The following is a 21,023-nucleotide window of genomic DNA, read 5'->3' as shown; positions in this document are numbered from 1 at the left end:
CCCTGAAAAGTGCATTTGGATGGGCATTGCCCTTTAATGGGCAGTTAGCTCTTTTGCAAGCCCAAAGTCCCTAACCTAAAAATAAAAGCCACCCAATACACCCTTAAAAAAAAACTAACACTAACCCCATGAAGATCGATTTACCGGGAGAAGTCTTCATTCAAGCCGGGCCGAAGTCCTCAATGAAGCTGGGAGAAGTCTTCATCCAAGCCAGGCGAAGTGTTCCTACAGACGGACAGAAGTCTTCATCCAGACGGAATCTTTTATCTTCATCCATCCGGTGCGGAGCGGGTCCATCTTCAAGACATCCGGCGCGGAGCATCCTCTTCCAACAAAGTCTTCTTACTAAATGACGGTTCCTTTAAGATGGCGCCCCTTAGATTCCGATTGGCTGATAGAATTCTATCAGCCAATCGGAATTAAGGTAGAAAAAATCATATTGGCTGATGCAATCAGCCAATAGGATTGAACTTCAATCCTATTGGCTGATCCAATCAGCCAATAGGATTGAGCTTGCATTTTCTTGGCTGACTGGTACAGCCAATAGAATGCGAGCTCAATCCTATTGGCTGATTGGATCAGCCAATAGGATTGCACTTCAATCCTATTGGCTGATTGCATCAGCCAATAGGATTTTTTCTACCTTAATTCCGATTGGCTGATAGAATTCTATCCTCCTGAGCCTACCTAGATATACTTTTCATCAAAAAAGATAAAGAGAACCAAGTAACTGATTAAAGAAATGCATTTTACATTTTCTTAAAATTAAACAGTGTGTCTGAACCATGAAAGTTTAATTTTGACTTTCACGTCCATATAAATCACAGGAAATGGGGCGAAAAAAGAAATAAATAATGAACTCATATTGCAATTTGTTTTACTACACATAATTAAACCTTTTATATTAAGATCTCAAAGTGTTTAAAGTAAATCTAGATGTTGAGGAGGGTAATATAAGTCTGGGGCCCGATCCGATATGCAGCATTGCCCGCAAAAGCCGGCGCCGCCAAATTTTGCGCTGGTTTGGTATCCTATATACGGCTTAACATAGAAGTTACGCTTGTATATTTCATCCTTCGCCCGTAGTTTTTTGGCCCATAGAATGATATAGAAAACCCGCGCAGTTTGGTATCCAATATACAAAGTAAGGACTTATGTGGCGAAAATGGAGAAATCTTACTCCATTTTCACCTCGCCACAAAATGCAGGCGTAGTAAGCCTTACGCTGAGTATTGGAGCCCCGTAACTCCCTAAACTGCCTGCAAAATAAAACAACACCTAACACATGCGCAATGTCTATCTACCTGTCAACCGCAATCCCCCACCGCAATCCCTAATAAAGTGTTTAACCCCTAAACCGCCGCTCCCTGAACCCGCCGCCACCTACATTATATGTATTACTCCCTAATCTGAGCCCCCTACACCACCTATATTATATGTATTAACCCCTAATCTGATCCCCCTACACCGCAGCCACCTATATTATATGTATTAACCCCTAATCTAATCCCCCTACACCGCAGCCACCTATATTATATGTACTACCCCCTAATCTGATCCCCCTACACCGCCGCCACCTATATTATATGTACTACCCGCTAATCTGACCCCCCTACACCGCCGCCACCTATATTAAATGTATTAACCCCTAATCTGAGCCCCCTACACCGCCGCCACCTATATTAACTATATTACCCCCTAAACATAAGTCTAACCCTAACAGCCCCTAACTTAATTATTATTTCAATAAATCTAAATAATATTAATATTATTAACTAAATTATTCCTATTTAAAACTAAATAAGAATTATTACAAGTACATCATAATGTGGAATCTGAATACATGACATAAAAAATAATAAAAAATAAAAAATAAAATAAAAATAATAAAAACAATGTTTTAAAAAAATAAAAAAACAATGAACGAGAGCACGAAGAAGACATCAAATTTGTCATTGGAGTATAACAATTAATTTTTCCCCCGTTTCCACAATTTCAATCATACAGATTGCAGAAGCACTAAATGTATTCAAAGTCACATGTTCACTACATTTTTGTTCGATTTCACCAAAAACATTGTATTCACAAAAAAAGAATAACTTCAAATACACACTTAAACAGCACAGATATATTGCTAGTTTTAATACAAAACTGCCACAATTGTAATAGCAATAATCATCAGATTAAAGTAAGAACACGATCGTCACAAACATACATCACATTGAACACACAAGCATAGTTTTAACAATAATAAAAGTCACACACAGGAGTAATTGGGATTTTGTCCAATCGCTAAACAAACTAAAAAAGGAGGAAGGCGGGACTTCCGGTTTAACCGGTATATACCCCCAAACGAACGGCGGCTCGCCGCCTTTGACAAAGCCCGGTAGGGCGAAACTAGTCAGGAGTCTATGTGAGCGTTTGGGCGCTCTACTTTTAACTGCCTAGCACTAAATGTTAATCTAGACACCAAGACCTAATAGCTATACTTAGTTAAATTGTTGAATAGTCTGGGTTGTGCCAGACTTAGCCAGAGTTAAGGTTATAACAACAAAGATATTTACCTATATATCTATTCTTTGACAGTGCCAGAGACCAGAGAATATTCGCGGCACTTAAGCGCTTATAAAGCGCAATTATAAGAGTTAAAGATATCAACTGAGATACTAGTGGCAGGCTCTGTGAATAGCAGAAACAGAGACAAATGTTATTTTGATACACACTGGCAACACAGAGATAATGTTTCCATTAAATTAAGACACTTCCTAACTGGAGGTTATATGGCTGCAACGCATACAGAGCCAAACGCAATTTATATTGATACAGGCAACACAGAGATTTTGTTGTCTCAAACCAAGATACTGGCATTTAAATTGTATGTCTGGAGCGCACATATATCAGAATTTAAATAGTGATTTATTTAGGAATCATAGAGAAGGTGTTGTCTTCTAACAAATTAGATTGTAAATTTGAGTCACAAGTATCAATAATACAACAGTATTTGTAGCGCACTGTGGTTCTCAGGCCACCCTCATATTTATATAAACTGGAGGTACACAGAGATTATATTGTACAAACAGAATTACACTGACAACTGTTAAAGAAATTACATAATACCAGAGTTGCGTTAGAACCAAATCTACTTCAAACTTAACGTTTATTCATATTATAAACAGTGACTCCATACAGTCACACAGAGGCAACTCTAGAGAATCAAACAATACAGTTCTATAACGAATTCACACGTATTATTCAACAAGAGTGAACTGTTTTGTCTTAACTAGATTGAACAGCAGCTACCAGTTGTTATAAGCATGCAGGGATAAGAGGAATAATTCCTGGCTCACATCACGTATACTAAGATTAACAGGGTATCCCTATATTCTTACAGAATGTGTATGTTATGATAGATTAAACATACGCAGCATTTAGGGACCCACCATTTCTAGTATAGCTTAGTAATTATAGCAAAAACATTTTTTTGGGGGGCCCATATTTATTCACTATAGGCCACGTATATCACAGCCCTCCATCGAGTGAATATATATTGTCTGATTGCATGAGAGTGCTAGTGTTGATTTTAATTTGTGTGTTACCCTTATTTTAAGAGCAATTCATAATAAAAGTTATATTTTATTTTCTACCCGGTCTGGATAAACCGCCTCAGAGTCTAGGCTAAGAGTGCTTACATGTGCATACTTACAGGAGATATCCACATCCTCGTGGGAGTCTTCTTAGTTTTTTGGAATATTAATGTTTATGCATCTAGCACCATTCCCTATACAATAAAAGTTTCATAAACTAATAAACATTAAGTTTGGAATAATAAATTACAGGGAAACAGCCCTAGTAGTGCCTTTGTTCGTGTGTTGTAACAAAACTAAATACTTACCTATAAAATAAACCCTAAGATAGCTACAATATAATTAATAATTACATTGTAGCTATTTTAGGGTTTAAATTTATTTTACAGGTAACTTTGTATTTATTTTAACTAGGTACAATAGCTATTAAATAGTTAATAACTATTTAATAGCTACCTAGTTAAAATAATTACAAAATTACCTGTAGAATAAATCCTAACCTAAGTTACCATTACGCAAAAGTATGTGAAAAATAGTGCGCTGGTGTAAATAAGGTATCAAACTCCTTACAGTTTGTTAGATCCTTCAATCTAAACACTAATATGCAAAAAGGTTGGTTTTGTAAGGGCGCTAATAGCTGAAGATACTGATTGTGGAATAATTTTATTAAAACTTATGTGATGGATTTAAAGTGATTACTAGTGTAAAAAGAATCAGAAAGACTTCTATCAAAATTAAAAGGGTTTAATTAATGACAATAGAAATTAATGACAATAAAAATATTAAAACACATAGAATATTTAAAAATAGAGACGTCTCTAGTACAATTGGTTTAAAGCAAGAAATTTTTCTACTCTTTAGTATTTCATAGTGAATTAGAAATTGGAGGATTTTAGTTAGTCACAAAAAAAGTGTGTTTGTATGTGACTAAACAATTTCTAAGTTCTCTAATGAATTAGTTAGAGTTCATGCATAAAAAACAAATAGCATCTTATAGAAATGCATTAAACATCTGAATAAAGCAACAATTACAGCAACATATAGAAGCTTTAAAAAAACTCTGTGAGTATATTTCAATATTAGTGAAGCAATAGCTTAAGGTGAGGCTGTGCAATATCAGTTCAGAGAAAGGAGAGTCTTGTAAAATTGTATCAATAAGTGGTTTTAAGTGAGTTCTGCAGCCGTATTTGTGTCACAGAGAACTATTTGTGGCAACTTTCTGTTCTTACATGTAAGCCAACAGAATGTCCGGTATATCAATGTATTCACATCTGCCTTAATTCACAATTTTAACTTGCAAATATATTTGTACCTTATCGTGTGCATACACGGCAACAGGGTATCCTATGCGTCCTGTTGCTTGGTCCGTCTGGCAGTGTCCTCGTGTTGTTGGCGTCTGACGTCACACCCGGTGTCTAGGGGCTCGACTTGCGCCTGCCAATCACTGCTTAGCGGATCGTTTGTGCACAATGTTTCTTCTTGTATCCAATTTTTGTACCTATTAGGTACAGATCAGTTGAAATATGCAGATGTTTGAAGAAATTTAAGGTAAGTTCGCCTGCCCTTAGTGCCGTTGCACGCAGGTTCCAATAACACTTATCTTTGGTGTCCTCCGATGAAAGTCAACCCGGGTTGGTCCAAGCGGTTTAAAAGAATAGTGGAGTCAGGTATATAGTCTTATATTTCTACGCGTTTCACTCCCTCCTGGATATATAAGACTGTATACCTGACTCCACTATTCTTTTAAACCGCTAAAATAGCTACAATGTAATTATTAATTATATTGTAGCTATCTTAGGGTTTATTTTATAGGTAAGTATTTCGTTTTAAATAGGAATAATTTAGTTAATAATATTAATATTATTTAGATTTATTTAAATAATAATTAAGTTAGGGGGTGTTAGGGATAGACTTGGGTTTAGGGGGTAATATAGTTAATATAGGTGGCGGCGGTGTAGGGGGCTCAGATTAGGGGTTAATATATTTAATATAGGTGGCGGCGGTGTAGGGGGCTATACATATAATATAGGTGGCGGCGGGGTCCGGGAGCGGCAGTTTAGGGGTTAATACATTTATTGTTAGGAGTGAGAGGGGGGATTGTGGATAGAGGGGTATACGTGTCGGGCTATTTTTGGGAGGTGTGTTAGACAGTTACTGGATATTTTATACTTTAGTTAGTTTTTTTAGGCGGCGGCAGTTTCTAAAGTGCCGTAAGTCACTGGCGACTCCAGAAATGTGTACTTACGCTTATTTCTGGACACCGCTAGTTTGTCCGACTTACAGCACTTTAGCAACTGTCGGCGCCGAATATGTGATAGCTCGATGTGCGAGGTGAAATTACAGACGGCGCAGGTTTCCACACTTGCGCCAAAACCTGCGCCATATATCGGATCGCGCCCCTGATGTGTGACTAATGGGAGAAAACAACATACTTTAGGATGCAAGACACAAAGAAAACAAAAAGAGAAAGAACTTTGGTCAGCTCAATATTGGACTATAAAATAACACCTATTGGTACATTTACATTTCATTTGACATTGTAATTGTTATTTGTTTACAAGACAAGAATGGGTAAAATAGTAGAAACATTAGATGCTCTAGTTAGGAGATAACCAACTGTTTGCCCATGGGCCATTGTGGCCCTCTGTGCTTGTTTGTGTGGCCCCCTAAGGAGAAAACAAAACCAAGAATGTGTGCCATAGTTTTTTTGGCCCCAGAAAAAAAGCATAACTAAAAATGTGTGATTTTATTTAGGGAATGAAGGTGATGGCCACAACTCAACAGTAGACAGAAGGTAACTTGCAACCTTCCCTGAATCAGGCCCTGTGCCACTGGAAATTTTTAAAATATATATTATTTATGTGTAGCCATAAACTTATATGGGACATTTGAGGCTTCTAAAATATTGATATGTGGCCATTTAAAGCCTCAATATTGCTCTGTGGCCCCTGTGTTATTAGAAAGGTGACTATCACTGCTCTAATTCATCAGAGCATGTAATTTTGATACTAGCTACCACTATGTGTTTAACCCTGCACTGTTCTAATCCGCAGTATTCGTTACGACTAGGGGCCTTTTATTTACTAACTCAGCGACAATACAATTAAATAAAAACGAATCATTTTGTACCATATATCGCTTGATCGCTTCACTTATAATAACAGCTCAATTGAGAGATTCAGGTTATCTAAATGAAAAACCTTGTACCTTGTAATCCCAGAATGTACAATTATCTAAGACCCAAAATCACAGCCATCCATTGACTGTTTTTTTTAATCCCATTGTTAGAAGCAATTTGACAACAAAACAATGATGTCAGCCAAGTGTTATTTATTTTTGCAAATCGCAATAAGGCTTGTGTCAGTTTAATCCGAAGTATGAGACAAAAGTTTAGAAGTGAACTAGCGTCAGCATTGAAAGAGTGTACCGGAAGTGGGGCAAGATTCCATTAGCGATTGTATGCTATTTACGAACAGGAAGTGGGGCTGAGAAAGTCTAGTGAGTCGCACAGTTGCTAAGTTAAGACAGGAAGAAGGTAGGCGGGGTCTGTGGGGAGATAGTGTTGGATGTTTAGTGCAAGTGTCTATCCGGGGCAGTATGGCGAGAATCGGGTGTCTAGTTCATCTTATGCCTGTGATCCTGGTTGTCTCGGGACTGATTCCCTTGGTGTCGCCGGTTTCCATAAAGAAGGACATGGAGGCGAGTGTAGAAACATACAGTCACTATTACAACTACCAGGAGCTGAGTGAGCGGCTGCATAAAGTAGCCCAAAAATACCCACATCTCGCTCGCCTCTCCAGCATTGGCCGTTCGGTGAGGGACCGGGAGCTATGGGTGATGAGACTTACTGCTGACCCCGACATGGCTCCCCCTGATCGACCTCAGGTTAAGTACGTGGGGAACATGCACGGGGACGAGACAGTGTCCCGGCAGGTGCTAATCTACCTCATCCAGTACCTGTTGGGGCAGTATGGGGTGGACCAGCGGATCACCACACTTCTCAACACCACTGACATCTACATCATGCCTAGCCTTAACCCAGATGGCTTTGAAACTGCCAAAGAGGGGGACTGCACCGGGGAGCGTGGGGGCAGAGAGAACGCCAAACTGGTGGATTTAAACCGCAGCTTCCCAGACCAGTTTTCTCCCAGGGATATGCCAGATGGGAATTTGGTACCAGAAGTCAACGCTATGATGCAGTGGATCCTCAGTAACCGGTGAGCAAGGGGGCTGGGCAGTTGTATCATTTGCACATTGCACTGTCAGATCTGCAGGAGAGGTCATAATAGTTCTTATTTTGTTAAAAAGTATTCAGAAGACACTATTTTTTAAAGAGGCATTGGTAGATACTGATATTATTTCCAAGTAACTGTTGCTAATGGGCTAAACACATAGGTGAAGTCCCTTACTAGAGCTACAGTTCATTGCTACTCACTAGTAGCACATAGCCGTCCAGCTTAACATAAGCAGCACATAAATGTAGCCACTAATTACTGGCTATATCCTGCTCAGAACTGGCTTGACAGCTAGAAATTTTTATTATTGCAATATTCTATCCCTTTAAGGTAGACAAGGGGGGGGGGGGGGGGGTTAATGGTGATAGAGATCATAACAATTATATTGCTGCAAATTACATTCTTGTTTGAGAATGCCACCATTGACAATCTAGCTCATTTTGTAGCTCTTGTGGGTACAAATAATGATATTGAAAGGCACCAATTTTAACTACAGTAATATTTTATTGACAAAAAAAATAACTTTCTTGCTCCAAGGGCCACTAAAACGAAATCTATTTTTTCTCACTGGAAACAATTCTATAGCAAGATATACAAACAAAAAAGAAGCTTACTCCATTTTATCCACATATAGCACAAATGAGTCAGCTGAGGAGGAGAACTCTGGAAATTAGAAGCTAAGGTTTATACAGTAATGCAATGATCCAATAAAAAAGCAAAGGAGGGGTGCATTGTGGCCCCTTGTCTTAGGTTGGACAATGTTGGATATCTGCATAGGCTATTACAGAGTTTTAGTCAACTAAAAGTGTTTACTTTTCTAAGGGTCTGCGAATAGCTGGTATAATAGAGATTCTAAAATAGGGTAACAGTTAGACACTGGCCTTAGAACATGTGGTTGCTCCCTAGGCTGCAGTTTTCAGGCCTCATTGATAAAACACATTTAGATGATAGAAATATAGTCACTAACAGTGCCTAACATCTTGTGGTGTGTATGGTAGATTGTATAGGGAAAATAAGGGGATGCCAGATTCCTAAATATTTATTCCTTCCACCACAGGTCTGTTTCTATACTGTATTTATATCTTTATAAATAATCCATTCTAGTAAATTAAATCTCACTGGCTTCTAAATTTGATGTATTGTCTCCAATTTTGTATATGTTTCCCTTTTTTACTTTTCCTCATATTTTGTAATAATTGCTCTGCACTAAAAAATAAGTGCTACAGTCTTGGTGTGAATGCAAAATTAAAGGAACATGAAACCTATTTTTTTTTCTTTCTTTCACTACATACAATTTGAAGAACTTTCCAGTTTACTTCTTTTACACATTTTGTTCATTGTCTTGGCTTCCTTTGTTGAAGATGTAGCAACTACTGGGATTTATCTGAACGCTTGGGTGAGCCAATGACGTGGATGTTATTCTCAAAGAGGGGGTTAGGATACACCTCATTCATCTCCCAGGAGGTAAAAAGACAACTCGTAGACAGACCAATTCAAGCGTCTCACATATAATCCCATCCCTCTGATCTACCCTCTGCAACATACTTAGTGATACCAAAATGAGAATAACATCCACATATGGCTTCGATATGTGGATGATATCTTCATGATATGGGAAGGTAATGCTGAGAGCTTGAAAGAATTTGTTTATGCTCTAAACTCAAATGATAAGAACATTTCTCTTACTGTACAATACAGTAAGGTTGAACTAGCCTTCCTTGACATAAAAGTTAGGGTAGAAAATGGAACCCTTGTAACAGAGAATTACAGAAAACAGATGTGAGAAGCCAGTTCATGTCCCAACCTAAAGGACAAAACTGGCTGACTCAGAACAAACGTGTGGGTAACCACCCATGTGGAAAGTGTGTTGCATGCAGATACATGGTAAAAACAACAGCAAGTAATGGCAAGGTCTACAAACTTAAACATTTTACCAACTGCAACTCAGAAGGGGTTGTGTACCTGCTCTCTTGTTCATGTCCCAGATTACTATGTGGGAAAAACTAAAAGAATGATCAAAGACTGCATAACTGAACATCGTGATGACATAAAAATGTCAATCAAAAAAGCAATGTGGCCAAACATTTTGAAGAATTCCATACTAGCAATCCTGACTCTCTCTGGTTGATAGGCATTGACAGAGGCATTGTCAATGGTAGAGGAGGTGACAACGATAAGATACTCCTCAGGAAAGAATGTAGATGGAGATCTCAATTAGGCACTCAGTTTCCTAATGGGCTGAATGATCAGCTTGATATGGCCTGCTTCCTGTAGAAAACGATTTTCATCTGACAATCTAAACTCCAGTTTTATTTCTTGTCTATACATTTTTTTTTGACAGTTCTCTTCTGCAATTTTCTTTGTGTGATATGAGCATATGTAGATATTCTGGTGCACAGACCAACATACATATTATCCCTATGGATTTTAAGCTTCATATTGAATACTATAAGTTTTGAATTTGCTTATGTATATATGTATAGTTAACTTGCCACAAATTTCTTCATTGTGGCATAGTAATATTCTGGTTGGACAATAGCCACTATATTTCACCTATCAGCAGGGGCGGATATACCTAGTCTGTATAAAAGAGACGGCCTCTTACATGATTCATACGCCCTGATGAAGCGCCGCCTTTTCTAAAAGTCGAGGGGGTGAAACGCGCGTCGGCTTCAACTCACTGGAACACGGGACGCTCAGTACCTCCCACAACACGGCTTAAATGTTGAGCGGTTTGTTTGCTTGCAGCGGCACTTTGTGAAGCCTCAAGTCTGGACAATACACAGATGAATACGAGGGACCACGGTCTCTGGCTTCAGCAGCAACTACCCATAACTATGAAGGTGTAGCATTGTGTGACACCGTAGCTGACAATCGAGCAGTATACGATTACAGTTGATACCTTACAGCCACAATAACGCCTATTGAGGCGTTGCTCTCTGCATTCGCAGCCTACATCTGTTTTCAGTAATATAGGAGAACTCCCTATGATTCCTTCAACGCTTTAACTTGCATGTTTGTTACATGGAACTTATAACGGATGACCAAGGGACTCTTCCTATATTTAATGCTATCCTTTGACTATGTAATATTTGAATGATATTTTTATTTAGGCTGTATGTTTATACACATAGAGTAATCTATTCCCACAACTTGGATCCCAATTGATTACCTTCCCAGACTGAGCCCCGTTTATACTTATATGGGGGTCTGTGAGCAGCAGGGTGTAGTTGTGTGAATCACTATATTAATCTATATATTGATCGATTTTCATGCTTTGATTGTTTATATAGCATGCCTACTGCCTATAATGTGCTAACACTGTATTCTCTACTGCATAGCATATAGGGTGTAAATTTGGAAACCTAGATCCCCACGGTCATCTGCCCAGGTCTTATCCTCCACTCATAACTGTGGGGGTTTCTGTGAGCAGTTGGGTGTGGCTTTCCTACATACATCTCTTTAAGCCTCTTTAAAATTGTGGATACGTATTTGAAGGTACTTTGCTTTCCTGACCGGTCAGGTTTTCTATGTGTAACATATGTGAATATTTTATTAACTTTTTCACTAGACACTTTGTTTCAGCATAGGCTGTTTTGGCCTACGCACCATTTTATAAGTGCCTTGTTTATCTTCCAGGGGATGAAGTGTGTCTATGTAGCGAATTTTCTGTACCAATAAATTGATACTTTGTTTACTATAGAGCTGTGTATCCTTTCATAAGAGTGCTGAATTCCCTGTCTTTTTGAAGCAAAATATCCTTTTTGCTTCTCTCTTACTCATATATGTTCTCAATATATTTTAAAGGGTCTGCACCACAAGCCTCCCATTGGCTATAGCTAGGGGTGCATATATAAATATTACTAATTTCTTTACCCCTATCTTTTCAGTGCAGCTCTAGTCCTAGCAATTGCTTCCCACTCTGTTTAGTGCTTTATATATATATATATATATATATATATATATATATATATATATATATATATATATATATATATATATTTGTGAAGTTAAGCACTCACTGGTCTTCAGGCATCTGTGACAAAAAGACTTTATTTGGTGTAAGATAAGGACAAGCTTGTTCTATGCTTGTCCTTATCTTATTTATGTTCCCTTGCAGTTGAATATACTTGTATGTGTGTAGAGCGTGGCCACGCCCCCTGCAGTGAGGTTTATGTTTTGAAGTTGTGTTAATTTCTATTCACCATGTGTTAAGTGGTTATGCTCAGACAACTTAGATCCCATATTACTTTATCAGCTTAGATGTTACCTTCTTAAGATTTTGGGGGTTCTGAATCCTGAGTGGGTGTAGTTGGTCTATGCCTATTTCTGCAGGGGTATTACTCTTTATTGTGCAATTTTGGCACAAAACAGCTGTGTCACTCCAGGATCGGTCCTGTTTTAGTTTAGTAATTTTATTAGTGCCGTGTGTATTTTCAGTGATCCTTTGATTACTGCTCTTGTTGTGAGTCCAGACCTGATATTATGTATTAATAAATTTGTAATTTTGATATTTTAAATACAAGATTGTTGCATTATCTTTCAAAAGAGTTCTGAACTCCCTGTCTTTCAAACAGTGCTATTATTATGTACCACTGTCTTTCTTTTTATAGATTATTCATTTCTATTGTATGGGTCTGCACCATCTACCTATTAAAGTGCTAGTACAAGGGCCTTATGCCAGTACTGGTTTACAAGTCAATTAGGCAACATATCTCATGATAACTACATTGTTTCTATCCACTATATATAAAATCAGATAACTGTATTTGAATTAAATCCAAGTATGTCCGACAGGATCATTTCATCTGTACATTCTTCTAAGTAAATGTATACTTTACTCCCATATTTTGGCCAAACAGCCTTCCTATTCCCTCCCTCGGCTACGTCTTCTAGGTAGGATGATGCAGTGAAGTAGTACAGGTGGTTGTGTTTTTAAGCATTCGTTGCTGAGTGAGTAGGTATAATTTAACAGCATTTATTTGACTACAAATAACCCTTGTGTACACCCCCCGCATCTTGCTGTATGACAGAGGGTCTGTGTAATTATCTAAATATGTCATCAGAGTTTACCAATTTTCCATAAAACATTTGAGCAAGCCAGAATAGCAAGGATCACACACTACTTTAAGAAGGTTGGTTAGGATTTGATAAATGTAGAAATTTTTAAAATTTGTGGATTAAAAATTAAATTTATAGGATTTGTAACTTCTTGGTTTTGTCAAGTCCTGCAATGGGCTTTATATCAAAATGTTCTGTTTGTAACTTTTTTTTTTTTTTTAAATCCCTTTTTTTCTATTTCTATTAATAGAATGTTACTCTCTCTACAGGCTACCAGTAGGTCTCAAACGCTCGTTTATTTCCCATTTCCCTCAAATTCTGAAATGCATTTTCTGTTTACTGACTCTTTCCTATTTCTGAAGATGCAGGGAACAAAGTTTCCATCCAGAAACCCCTCCTCTCACATTTAGGGCTAGTGAGCATTCATTATCTGTGTAACTGCTCTGAGCATGGCTTATTAAAGGTATAGTAAAGTCCAAATTCAACTTTCATGATTCAGATAGGGCATGTAATTTTAAACAACTGTCTAATTACTTTCATCATCAAATTTGCTTTGTTCTTTTGGTATTCCTAGTTTAAAGCTAAACCTAGGTAGGCTCATATGCTAATTTCTAAGCGCTTGAAGGCCGCCTCTTATCTGAATGCATTTGACAGTTTTTTCACAGTTAGAGGGCATTAGTTCATTGGTTTCATATAAATAACATTGTACTCATGCACATGGAGTTATTTAAGAGTCAATTAATTGCCTGAAATGCAAGTCTGTCAAAAGATCTGAGATAAGGAGGCAGTCCGCAGAAGCTTAGATACGAGGTAATTACAGAGGTAAAAAGTATATTTCTATAACAGTGTTGGTTATGCAAAACTGGAGAATGGTAAATAAAAGGATTATCTATCTTTTTAAACAATAACATTTTTACTATCCCTTTAAATTTTTTTCCTAAATATATGTAAAAGTTTATTGAAGCTAAATACATCAAACAATATCCCAAAGTGGAACGTTAAGAAATGTGTAAGTAAATCAACTAACTATTTCATCCTTGGCTATTTAGAGATGGCTGCCTGAGCCATCCTACCCCTACTTTATCCTGATGTATTCAATCTCCCAAAATTGAATCTAGTCAAATTTTCACGGTCCCATAATTTTTGCATGCGCAATGCGCCGATTATGCTCAAGGGGGGGCTTTTTTGTTGCCGGAACTATTAACAACCGCTCAGTATCGTAACCTCTCATTTTCAAATAAGGTAAATGGAATACTGTATCTAACAGTCGATCCACTGATAAGAGCAACCGCTACGATACTGAGCGGTTGTTAGTAGTTCCTGCAACAAAAATCCCCCCTTGAGAATAATCGGCGCATGCGCAAATTGCGGGACGGCGCAAATTCGACTAGATTCAATTTTGGGAGACTGAATACATCAGGATGACGTAGGGGTAGGAGAGCTCAGGCGGCCATCTCTAAATGGCCGAGGATGAAATAGTTGATTCACTTACACATTTCTTAACGTTCCACTTTGGGATACTGTTTGATGTATTTAGCTTCAATAACCTTTTACATATATTTAGGAACATTTTTTTTAGGTTGATTGGCCCTTTAATCATCCTGGATGAATCAGTTTGGGAAGATTTAAAGGGACACTCAACCCAATTTTTTTTTTCTTTCGTGATTCAGATAGAGCATGCAATTTTAAGTAACTTTCTAATTTACTCCTATTATCAATTTTCTTCGTTTTCTTGCTATCTTTATTTGAAAAAAGGCATCTAAGATTTTTTTTGGTTTAGCACTCTGGACAGTATTTTTTGTATTGGTGGATGAATATATCCGCCAATCAGCAAGGACAACCCAAGTTGTTCACCAAAAATGGGCCGGCATCTAAACTTACATTCTTGCATTTCAAATAAAGATACCAAGAGAATAAAGAAAATTTGATAATAGGAGTACATTAGAAAGTTGCTTAAAATTTCATGCTCTATCTGAATCACGAAAGAAAAAAATTGGGTTCAGTGTCCCTTTAAGTCTGTCAATTCTGAGGTACTGGAGTGCTTAAAGGGACAGTAAAGTCAAAATTAGACATTCATGATTTAGAGCATACAATTTTAAACAACTTATTTAATTTGCTTCCTTCTCTCGTTATCCTTTGCTGAAAGGTTTATCTAGGAAAGTTCAGCAGCAGCAAATAACCTAGGTTCTTGCTGTTGATTGGTGGCTAAATATATATACCAATTGTCATTGGCTCACCCATATGTTCATTTAGAAACTAGTAGGTCATTGCAGCTTCTTCAACAAATGATACCAAGAGAATGAAGCAAATTTGATAATAGATGTAAACTGGAAAGTTGTTTAAAATTGTATGTTCTACCTAAATCGTGAAAGAAAAGTTTTGGGTTTCATGTCCCTTTAAGAAGTATCAACTTACTTTTTAAGGCAGCTGATTCAGGTGTGCATGAACAAGCTGAAGTTGCAAGGCTTCAGAAGCTTCATCTGCAGATACATAAATGGAGCCGTAAGAGTTAACTGACCTGGATAATTATGCATTACTGACCAGATTAGCTCCAAATACTTGTGATCATTAAAAAAAACCAGGATGAAACTCACCGTGTTGGAGCCTAAACCACATCTTCTCTTTTGTGTATTTCAGATTTGTTTTTCGATCCTGTCAATTTACTTTCTTTTAGTTTACATGGTTCTGCTTTTATATATTTTGTATAAAGAGATTATGGTTTCTACCCCATGATTAAAACAAAATAAACGGAGGTTAAATACATAGGTAAAATCCTGTTCTGGAGAAGCCATAAAGTTCCAGATTAGTACACAGTCAGCTAGTCTGGAGTGGCAGTCGTATGACCGAACAGAAAATGTTGTCAGGCAGGTGGCATTATGTAGTTGCTGGGTGGGGGCAGTGTTCACTTAGAAACCATTGCTTAATACTTTGCATTTTCTGTTATTTATAAATGTTACTTAAATTATGCAATTAATTTGTGCATTGCTTAGCTTAACAAAAATTCATTTAATATATTTTCTATTTTTCTTTTTTGATTCAGATATAGCGTGCAATTTTAAACCGCTTTCAAATTCACTTCTATTAAACTTTCTTCTTTCTTTTGGTATATTTTGTTGAAAAGCAGGGAGCCAGCTCATTTCTAGAGCACTATATAGTAGCAGATTTGCAAAAGCACTAGAGGGCAGCACTGTTTCCTGCCATTTAGTTCTCTAGACGCCTACCTAGGTATCTCTGCAACACGGAATATCATGGGAACAAAACACATTTGATAACAGAAGTAAACTGGAAACTGTTTTTGTAAATGGATTGCTCTGTCTGAATCACAAAAGGAAATATTTTGGGTTTCATATCCTTTTAATGACAATTAGTGCAACAAACATTAAAAAAAAAAATATTTAGCTAATTTTAGTTTAATATTGGCTTAAACTGTTTTATTAAATAGGTCCTAGGGAGAACACTGCACCAATCACCAGTGAGCAGCTCTCAAGTGGGATTTTGCCTATGTCTTTAGTTCCTTTTGCAAGGGTTAAACACATAGTTAGAGCACATTATTTTTGCATTACAGGTGACAAGAACAAATTAGAACATGTATCTGTTTGCATAAAAATATCAGTTTAATAGAACCAGTGAGAGTCATTATCACAAGAAATGTTTTGCCTTATAGGAAAACGCTCTTGTTTGCTAGATGCTGAAGTGATACTGTGCATGCCTAGGTAGGATCTCACATTGTTAAAATAATAATACAAAAGTCATAATAAAAACTGAAGATTACCTTTTATACTGTGCATATCCTTTGTAATATTTCCATCTCTCTAGCAAGGCATGGGAGTGTCCTGCTATAAAGGACAGTTGCTCGTGCAATACAGATAAGTCTTGTGAGAGAACCACCTAATAAATACAAGATAGGGTAATGTACTCTTTGGTCTTTTTTCCATTTCTTTATATTTACAATATGACTGGATAAATACCATTCAGAAATGTTTCTTAGCAGCAAATTATTTTCTAAACATCCTGTAATAAACCTTTGTGTTAACAATGACCACAACATATACATACAAATGTATATCTAGAAACATAAACAAATGCATATGAGTTTATTCAAATTCATGCATGGATCACTTCTAAAAATTCTTTCATACACACCCCTACCTAAATTTGCAAGTATATGGATCGCGGTAGGTTTATTAGGATTCAGAACTTTTTAGGAACCATGGTAGAACAAAGGTTCAGTTGTAGGTTTCTGTATTAATATGCGTTATTTTTATAGCATATTAATTTTCACAACAGTACTAACTGAATAATTAAGTTATTTCTGATCTATGAGATGTATTGTCATTTGTAAATCTCAGGCCTGCAAATTTGCACTAGTTTTGGTTTATTGAGGAATTGGGTTTTTTCCCTTTTATTTAAAGGACTATTAAACCCAGTAGAACTACATAATCAACCAAGTCATAAAAAGACAATGCAAAAACACTTAGTCTGAATTTCAAATGGGTAGTAGTGTTTTCTGACAGATTTCAAAGTTAGTGAAATTTTTCTTTCCCTGCGTCATGTGACAGCCATCAGCCAATCACAAAATGCATATATCATGAAATCTTGCACATGCTCAGTAGGAGCTTGTTCCTCAGAAATTGAGTATATCAAAATATTGCTCAAATTTTTATAATGGAAGTGAATTGGAAAGTTATTTACAATTGGGTGTTCTATCTGAATAATGAAAGTTTAATTTTGACTTTAGTATTCTTTTTACATTGACTGGATTCATGCGTTTTCTTATCTGATTTAGTAAAAATGTTTTGAACTTAGCTGGTAAACTGTATTTTTTGCTCCCCTGGTTATTCACCAAATTTAACAGCAGCTTCAAACACACCCACTCAATCAAGAAGCTAACAAAATGTAAGCAATGATTAAATTGCTTGATAATCAGAAATGTACACGGTACAGTGAATTACATCCATAAGTACCATAGACACACAGACAATTAAGTGGTTAAATCACTATTACATATCACATAAACGGCAGTTAATAATGCATATCAAGCAATGTTTTATCTGGGATGCGGTATGGTTGCCTCTTAGCATGCTGATCTGAGCCCCCTGCATCTTCTGGTATCAATATTTAAATCATGTGTGATATCATGGGAAATGTGGTTCCAATGTGAATTAAAATTCCCATCATGCCGAGTGCAGTTGCTGCTGGGCACAAATGTGCTCTTTGAAAATACGATTGACACCCTATAGTGGTATGTAAATGGTGTGTGTATGGGGGCAATGCAGGCGCCCTGATGCTGTTCATTTTCAAGCCTTGCTGGGCAAATTCAGTAGGGTATGAGAGCTTTGCTTCCTAGAAAGCTTACAAACTAACAGATAATAACTTGAATTAAAAGGGTTAGATGGTCAATTGCAGGAGTTAATTATAGAGCATAGTTCGTCGCCAGATGGTGGGTAAGCTGGTGTTGCATGGAAGTGGAACCTACGGTATAGGGAGACAAGGGAACCTGTCTGCCTGCAATCACTACTGAAAGTTTGAACAAGAGCTCTCTTGTGCAATGCTACGCTCTGATCTCAAGCAACAAATTACCCAAGCAGGAGTTGGCAATCATTCCTGAGTGAGTTTACTTGGCCATCTCTGACAGAGAGTTTAGGAAGTGGTGGTCTTATAACAATGGTGGTCTTATGACAGCTGCTCCAGTTGAAGGCTCACATGTTCAAACCTGCACTGCTAGGGCTTCAAAGATATAGCTTTATACATTAGGGTTTACGATTTGAAAACCAATCTAGAGTTCCACTGTACTATTGAGGGAGGTCGCAAAGTAACAGTATCAAAATAGGAAAAATGAGAAGGGGGAAAAAAATATATATTTATTTGCTGAATACTGTCTTTCGGATGTGCCGCAGGATGAATTTATAAGTAGGTATGGGAATTTTTAGAATGTCCTGAATAGGAGAGTGAAAGGTAAGATAGAATGTCATAAAAGCATAATCCCTGTATTCCTCATTGTCCTTGCCTAACCCAACACATATAAACGTGATTCTTTCCTGTATTAAATGTCACACAATTCATCTCCTATTTAGGTTTGTGCTTTCTGGAAATCTTCATGGGGGCTCCGTAGTTGCCAGCTATCCTTATGACGATTCTGCCAATCATGAGACATCTGGAAAGTACAGTAAATCAACAGATGACAAAGTGTTTCAATACCTTGCCAGAGCCTATGCTAGTAATCACCCCATAATGAAGACTGGCCATCCGGGGTGCCCAGGCGAGGCAAGTGAAGAGTTTGCAGATGGAATTACCAATGGTGCCAAGTGGTATGATGTTAAAGGTATGTCCTATGGGGAATACAGGTGATACATTGTATGTGGGAACACACTGTAAACTATTAATGTTAACGTTATTTGTTTCTATGCAGTTGTGCCAGTTATTGTGGTTTTGTTTGTTTTACAAATGGCAGGTGTATTATTTTGATTATCGGTCTTTTTGACTTATTTCATTTAAACTTCAATATCGGTAAAATTTTTTTAATGTGAAATAAAAAAATAAAATAAAGAACAAAGAAAATGTAGTTGGAAAGAATAGCAAAATATGCAGAAAAAACACCACATTGATTGCAAAAAAGGATAATTTTTCCTAGTTTACATAGTAAATAACATATGTGCCATTATCCTACCTACTTTCAATACAAACTTTAGTTATAGTGATAACAGTACATGCTCTAATTTGTTTTATTACTAGCAGCTCTAGACTCATAGTTAAAGTGCTGCCGAGCAGAATCCAATCAGTAGCACTAGTCGAACTAGTAGTTATCTAACAAATTTTCATTTCTAAAAAACATAATTTATGCTTACCTGATAAATTTATTTCTCTTGTAGTGTATCCAGTCCACGGATCATCCATTACTTGTGGGATATTCTCCTTCCCAACAGGAAGTTGCAAGAGGATCACCCACAGCAGAGCTGCTATATAGCTCCTCCCCTCACTGCCATATCCAGTCATTCGACCAAAACAAGCCGAGAAAGGAGAAACCATAGGGTGCAGTGGTGACTGTAGTTTAATTAAAATTTAGACCTGCCTGAAAAGGACAGGGCGGGCCATGGACTGGATACACTACAAGAGAAATACATTTATCAGGTAAGCATAAATTATGTTTTCTCTTGTTAAGTGTATCCAGTCCACGGATCATCCATTACTTGTGGGATACCAATACCAAAGCTAAAGTACACGGATGATGGGAGGGACAAGGCAGGAACTTAAACGGAAGGAACCACTGCCTGTAGAACCTTTCTCCCAAAAACAGCCTCCGAAGAAGCAAAAGTATCAAATTTGGAAAAAGTATGAAGGGAAGACCAAGTTGCAGCCTTGCAAATCTGTTCAACAGAGGCCTCATTTTTAAAGGCCCAGGTGGAAGCCACAGCTCTAGTAGAATGAGCTGTAATCCTTTCAGGAGGCTGCTGTCCAGCAGTCTCATAGGCTAAACGGATTATACTCCGAAGCCAAAAAGAAAGAGAGGTTGCCGAGGCCTTCTGACCTCTCCTCTGTCCAGAGTAAACAACAAACAGGTTAGATGTTTGGCGAAAATCTTTAGTAGCCTGTAAGTAAAACTTCAAGGCACGGGCTACGTCTAGATTATGCAAAAGACGTTCCTTCTTTGAAGAAGGATTAGGACATAATGATGGAACAACAATCTCTTGATTGATATTCTTGTTAGAAACCACCTTAGGTAAAAACCCAGGTTTTGTACGCAGAACTACTTTATCTCAATGAAAGATCAGATAAGGAGAATCACAATGTAAGGCAGATAACTCCGAGACTCTTCGAGCCGAGGAAATGGCCATCAGAAAAAGAACTTTCCATGAAAGAAGTTTGATATCAATAGAATGAAGGGGTTCAAACGGAACCCCTTGAAGAACTTTTTTAAGAACCAAGTTTAAGCTCCATGGAGGAGCAACAGGTTTAAACACAGGCTTAATTCTAACTAAAGCCTGACAAAATGCCTGAACGTCTGGAACTTCTGCCAGACGCTTGTGTAAAAGAATAGACAGAGCAGAAATCTGTCCCTTTAAAGAACTAGCTGATAATCTTTTGTCCAAACCCTCTTGGAGGAAGGACAATATCCTAGGAATCCTAACCCTACTCCATGAGTAAT

The 21,023-nt window shown here is 37.4% G+C and overlaps 1 protein-coding gene across 1 annotated transcript in view; it reads left to right on the top strand.

The window, feature by feature from the left end:
- Nucleotides 1–7,117: 7,117 nt before the first annotated feature.
- The window catches only part of CPD (carboxypeptidase D), a 266,314-nt gene continuing 252,408 nt past the window's right edge, over nucleotides 7,118–21,023 (top strand). The window contains exons 1-2 of the mRNA XM_053706136.1: nucleotides 7,118–7,801; nucleotides 18,955–19,202. Of these exons, the coding sequence (XP_053562111.1) occupies nucleotides 7,182–7,801; nucleotides 18,955–19,202 (868 nt within the window). The 5' untranslated portion in view covers nucleotides 7,118–7,181. The remainder of the gene's footprint in view (nucleotides 7,802–18,954; nucleotides 19,203–21,023) is intronic.

This window comes from Bombina bombina, chromosome 3, assembly GCF_027579735.1.
Source record: "Bombina bombina isolate aBomBom1 chromosome 3, aBomBom1.pri, whole genome shotgun sequence".
NCBI lineage: Eukaryota > Metazoa > Chordata > Amphibia > Anura > Bombinatoridae > Bombina > Bombina bombina.
This window is presented reverse-complemented; position numbering and strand designations above follow the sequence as displayed.